The sequence below is a fragment of the Protomyctophum bolini genome (genome assembly GCF_963924005.1).
Source record: "Protomyctophum bolini genome assembly, chromosome: 4".
NCBI classification, from domain to species: Eukaryota; Metazoa; Chordata; class Actinopteri; order Myctophiformes; family Myctophidae; genus Protomyctophum; species Protomyctophum bolini.
In genome coordinates, this window is record NC_137865.1 from 33,824,572 (window position 1) to 33,831,056 (window position 6,485).

General features: G+C 46.8%; 1 protein-coding gene across 1 annotated transcript; it reads left to right on the forward strand.

The window, feature by feature from the left end:
- Positions 1-4,724: 4,724 nt before the first annotated feature.
- Positions 4,725-5,783, forward strand: LOC308314554 (cytosolic acyl coenzyme A thioester hydrolase-like; the record flags this gene model as incomplete). The annotated part of the gene is made up of 1 exon (XM_080762184.1): positions 4,725-5,783. The coding sequence occupies one exon, from the start codon at positions 4,725-4,727 to the stop codon at positions 5,781-5,783; it is 1,059 nt and encodes a 352-aa protein (XP_080618310.1).
- Positions 5,784-6,485: the final 702 nt, after the last annotated feature.

The following is a 6,485-nucleotide window of genomic DNA, read 5'->3' on the forward strand; positions in this document are numbered from 1 at the left end:
TGACCCGCTGTTTCCTGTCAGCTGTATGTGTCTACTGTATGTCTGGCCTCATAGGAGTTGGGTCGCCACGTAGAGCTTTGTACTACAGGAGGTGAACAAACAACAGAGACCTGGACACCCCCCCCCCCCCCCCCACACACACACACACACACACACACACACACACACACACACACACACACACACACACACACACACATACACATAGTCCTCCTCCACTCCACTGTCTCCTTCCATATGTTGGCGTCTCAGACACAAAAGCTCACGTTGGCACAGATCGGGGAGATGGAGGGGGTTGTGAGAGGTGAGCGGGGAGATGGAGGGGGTTGTGAGAGGTGAGCGGGGAGATGGAGGGTTGTGAGAGGTGAGCGGGGAGATGGAGGGGGTTGTGAGAGGTGAGCGGGGAGATGGAGGGGGTTGTGAGAGGTGAGCGGGGAGATGGAGGGGGTTGTGAGAGGTGAGCGGATACAAATCCATTCCTGAAGCAAGAGGAAGGTCAAACCTTTCTTTTTTTTAATTTGTGCTTTATTGATATTAGTCACTGACAGACAGAGTCAGGAAACTGGGGTAAAGAGTAGTGGAATGACTTGCAACAAATATCATTCCACGCCCGGAAATTGCACCCGGAAACATACTGCCTATGTGGTACGCAGCCTAACCATTCGGCTATCTGGTTGTCAAACCTGCGGAAGAATCACCCTTGATAAAATGTATAGCGTTGATTTGAAGTGGAAACCAACCACGGTAGCATTGCATAAGATGGAGAATCCTCCGTTCTTGCATTGCTGATTGGCCATGCTCTGGCTGTGGCTACATGGAGCAGGGGTCAGTGGAGAGACTCTCAGTAAATGGCCATGTCGCCAGAGTTCTCCGCTGCTGAGTCGACTGACTGAATAATGAACCGCACACAGGCTTGTTTGATTTCCTCTGGAGACAGCTGAGAGGGAGACTGATCCACAGGCAGCCTGAGATCCCACTGACTAACCCAATCTTCTGCACCCTGCACCCTCTCTCTGTCTCTGGCCGAGAGACGGCAGTCTACACAGGCCTTTTTAAGGTTGCATCCATTCGCCGTGATTTATCGTAAATTAAAAAGCTGGGAGCTCGGTTTGCACGGCTAAAATGCCATGTCTGCCTGCCTGCCTGCCTGGCCGTGCTCTGCCGTGCCCCTGTCTGCCTGCCTGGCCGTGCTATGCCGTGCTGTCTGAGCAGGATTCCATTTCCTCTCAAGCCTATTTTGTTGCCATTGTTGCAGACCTATATTTCATGCTGAAGTAATGCACGCCGACGGGGAAAAGATTAATTCATTCCTGTTGCCGACCACGTAGCCTGATCACGCTGATTGCTAAAAATAGAGACGCTGTCACGTATATGAATATTTTATAATGCAACAATCTAATAGCCATACATACTGTATATAGACTACTCCCCTGTCAGGTACAGAGTGCTCTCATAAGGGGCTGTGTGCTGCTCTATGCTAACGGCATAATTACTGGGCTATGATATTACAACAGAGCAAAAGTTAGTGAAAGTGTGGTAGAGGCACAGTCATGAGGGAGCTCTCCCAATCCAGAGTTTTTTTTCTTCTGGGAAACAAGGATGTTGGCTCGCATGCAGGCAGTCAGCGGTGATGGGCCTTGGCAGGCACAGATAGGGGCAGTGCAGTTATGGGCCCAGTCATAATCATATGGCTGCACATTCCTGTCCTATCTGTGCAGTAAACTGGATCTCCTTCTCTCTCTTATCAGCTGTCAGGAATTTTCTATCTGAGGCCCTTCTCTCTCTCTCTCTCTCTCTCTCTCTCTCTCTATCTTGCTCTCTGACTCTGTCTCTCTTGCTCCTCACTCTCTCTTCTCTCCCCCCTCCTCTCTCTCTCTCTCTCTCTCTCTCCCTCTTTTCCTGTCCCTTCCTTGTAGCCGCAGAGCTGACACAGAGCATTAACGGTTAGTGGTCATTAAGATAAGGAAGCCAGGAGACGTCAGGCGGCTCCTGGGACAGGCTGGAACCCTGCTGCGTCACCACAATGGGAGGCGCTCCACCTGCCCTCTGCCCCCAGACCAGGGGAACAGGGTTAGGGTCAGGTTTTTCTCTCTTGGGGCACAGGAACAAACCTTAAACCACACCCGGTCAATAGAATTGATACACCAATGGCTCTGTCCCATTGCACCTGATATAAGTCTATATGTATGTACAGGTATACCCTTGTGTCTATTTTGTGAACCGAAGAAGCTGCGAATTAGCACAACACCCCATAGCCCCATTCAATTCCCATTCAATTCAATGCAATTCATTTAGGGCTTATGGTAGGGGAAATAGCCAATAAGGAGCTTTTGCACAAAATAACACCTGGACCTCTTTGGTGGGGACGTAACAACTACAAAGAAAGGTAAGAAAGCCTTTTAGTATGGAATTCTCCTTTAACTCTCAAAACAGAGCAGTGAGTGAATTCTCAGATCTATAGGCGTATTCTACTAAAAACGGGTAATATAATGAGCTGTCATACTCATATATCATCTACGAGGAACAATATTGTGAATGCAGAAAAGATATGACCTTTTGTAATTGCAGTGTTTAAGTGAAAAATATAGTTTAATGCCTAGCCGTCTTGGAAGATTTCCCAAATGAGGCGAAAGACAAAGAGAAAAAAAAGAAAAGATCCTGGGCACTGCCTGACTGGAATGTTCCTTTCTGGCAGACAGGCCAAGCCTAGTATGTCCACAATGTATGATTATCTACCACTAATAGTCACATAAAATGATAATCATAGATGAAGACATTTTAGTGGGCCAACAAGGCTTATTGTTTCAGGATCTGGCGCCCCAAATATGTTCCTTCACAGCTAATTACATGGACATTTCATTATGGCTGTCTGAGAGAGTGGCGGCACTTTGTCCTCTCTAACACGTCTATTAGGTTTTGTTAGTCAATATGTTATTTTCTTCATTCTGCAGAGAATGGGAATAGCTTCAACAATACATATTACAATGTCAGACCACACTGTGCTGGCAGATGCCAAAGGATTTCAGACAACTGCCCTTTTCATCAGTAGGCTACTGCATGTTTGAACTGTATAATTATAAAGAACAGAAGCAACAAAAAGAAAACATAATTTGAAATGATTCATGTAGGCTTGCATTTATATTGAAGTTATTTCCTCCCTAGAAAGACACAAGACACCATTGACTACCAAAAAGAATGAAAGGAAATGTTCTTGTGCTGATGATCTACAAGCTGTGAGCTTGCAGATTGTAACTTGTCTCCACTAGGCGAGAGAGAGAGTATGTTTTGCCCTCCGTCTGTGTGTCCTTGTGTCCGTCCGTCCGTCCGTTACCAGCTAATCTCCGCCACCGTTAACCCGGTCGATGCCAAACTTTGCACACACACTCCCTGGATGCCAACGACGATTAGCGCAAATTTTCCAGAACAGCTTGTTATAACACCACCATGAGGCAGATTTTTACATTTTTACCTATAACTGCACTGATCTGTGTGAAACATTGAATGCACACTCCCTAGAGGCCAAGGAAAAACCTTTGCCCTGCATTTTTCACATCTGCCTTTATAGCGCCACCAAGAGGGCGACTTTTGTAAAACACATTTTTTATATTACTCCTCCAGATTCTGTCCAAAGATCCTGCACATCGTTACACAATATCTCTATAGTCATGTATGATCTAATCCATGCATATTTAATATTCCATCCAAATTGGCTAACATTGACTTCCAAAGTTTGCAGGATTGGCCCGTTTTGAATAAAAAGCCTCAAATCATGAACGCAGCGTGCAATTTACTTGAACATTTTTCACGCACTTTCCTACTAGGCTGAGGAATAAATCCCACCCTATTCACATTGGCCTATTATAGTGCCACCAGGAGGCCACAATAACATGACCTGGCCTGGTGGAGACCTGTGCCCAGAGGGGCACTTGTTCTAGTTTCCACTAGTTTGTGTCCCGAGGAGAGACATCACATTTCTCTTTTGGGTCTCAAGCTAAAATGTTTTGGAACTATAATGCAATAGAGCAGTGGTTTTCAACTTTTTCAGGTCACGACCCCCAAAAATAATCATATTTGATCTGGGGACCCCCCAGCCTGATAAGCCCTTGGAGTGTTTGAGTTGAGGCATTACATTTACTGTAGTTTGACACGGTTCCACAGATAAATACTGTATAGTGAAAATAGCCAATCTACATGATCACAACAGCACCTCACTGCGCGAATGCGAGCTTGAAGATCAGCTATTTTCAAAATGTTTGCCACTTTCTTATATTATTTGAAAAAAGCCCTGGGGGCTTGAGACACAAAGACACAGAAAAGACAAGAAGACAAGTGTTAACAGCTTGCCCGGTGATGCTTGGGTTATTGCGCTGACAGTGCGTCACTTCATGACATGTTGATCAGTGTTGTGTGAAAGAAATAGGCCTCTGGCCTCTCCCCTACCTCTCTCTCTCTCCCCTACCTCTCTCTCTCCCCCCCTCTCTCTTTCTCTGATCAAGCTCTGGTTTGACGTCATTCACCACAATGAGTGATTTGTGCTGACATCAGGCATGTCCATATTTGACATCGGGTATGTCTATATATGGACATATTGTCTAGACACGGAACAGACCAACAAAGCCTTTAACAGATAAGGTAAGGTAAACTAAAGTCTATATTTATAAAGCAGCCTTTAAAAACAAATGTTACGAGGTGTTGTACAAAGAATAAAAAAACAGCTCATCTTCATGTCGGCGTTACAGCCGCGAAAGGCTGCGTCTTCCATCCGGTTATGTAGGCTCATGCGCCCAGATGACGCCAACGTCCTGGGCAACACACACGGAGGTACCATCCTGCAGATGATCGAGGAAGCGGGGACCATCGTTTCCACTTGCCACTGCAACACGCAGGGTGGCGACCGATGTGTGGCTGCGCTGGCACGAGTGGAGAAGACCGAATTCCTGTACCCCATGTTCATTGGAGACGTGGCCCATGTTAGTGCCAAGATAACTTACGCCTCCAAGCATTCGTTGGAGGTGCAGGTCAGCATCACGTCAGAGAACATACTCTCGGGTGTGAAGCAACTGACCAATACGGCAGCCCTGTGGTATGTTCCCTTATCTCTGGCGAATGTCGACAAGACAGTGGAGGTTCCTCCTATCAAGTATGATAGTCCAAAACAGGAAGAGGAGGGTAGGAAGCGATATGAGGCCCAGAAGATGGACAGACAGCAGACTAAAGAGGGAGTTGAGGCGGCGACGCCTCCTGCACTGGAACCAGAGGAACACACGGCTGCTTTCAGCCAGTCTAGTCTGATCCATCTGGTCGGCCCATCTGACTGCACACTGCATGACTTGGCCCATGGAGGTGTGACGATGAAGCTGATGGATGAGGTGGCTGGCATTGTAGCGGCTCGACACTGCAACACCAACATCGTCACTGCCTGTGTGGATGCCATCAACTTTCATCGCAAGATCAAGAAGGGTAGTGTAGTGACTGTAACAGGAAGGATGATTTTCACTAGTGACAAGTCCATGCAGATTGAAGTGTTTGTAGATTCTGTATCATTCATGGAAGCCGACCATGGGAAATATCGTGCAGCCACCGCAGTCTTCACCTACACTTCCCTAGACCAACACCACAAGCCTCTACCCGTCCCTCCCCTGAAAGTTCAAGGAGAGGAAGAGAAAAATAAGTTCAAGGAGGGCGAAGCACGGTATCTCCAGAACAAGGCTAAAAGACTGGCAGCTAAGCAGCAAAAACAACAGGAAGAGGGTGCTCCTCAGATAAATGGTGCATTTATATAGCGCCTTTACCCAAGGCGCTTTACATAAATTGTGCATTACATTCACCCATTCACACACACATTCATACACCGCTCGCAGCGGAAACCATGCAAGGCACCAAACCAACTAGCACATCGGGAGCAATTAGGAGTTCAGTGTCTTGCTCAAGGACACTTCGACAGTGACTCTGGGGGAGCCCAGGTTCGAACTGGCAACCTTGCGGTTCCCATCCAGGCACTCTACCCCTGTGGCTCAGGGGTAGAGTGCCTGGATGGCAATGGTCTTCACCAGGCTGGGTGGCCTACCCATGTTGGTGTCAGTCGTGACTAGTGGGTTGCAGCCGACAGGAAGCGGCTGTGGGGGGAAATGGCATTTCTATGACATACAGTTGAACCTTTCACATTTGTGCCAACCCCCTATGGGCATAAGTAAAAGAGCCTTTGGAGGTGCGCTCTACAGAGGCCCCTCAACATGCGATTCCAATTTGGGTTTGATTGGATATTGTGTTCATGATATATGGCATAAAAAGCCTGGCCCACTAATTACAGACAAACAGTATGGAATTATCAAATATCAAAACCCGATCTGTCACAACATTTAAATATGTTGCGCAAAATCATAGCTGCCGGTAACTCCTACACATGTAAGGAAAACATGTTTAAAAACAAAACAAAAAATGAAATGGCAGAAATGGCTGATTACAAGTTCTCAACGCATTGCATT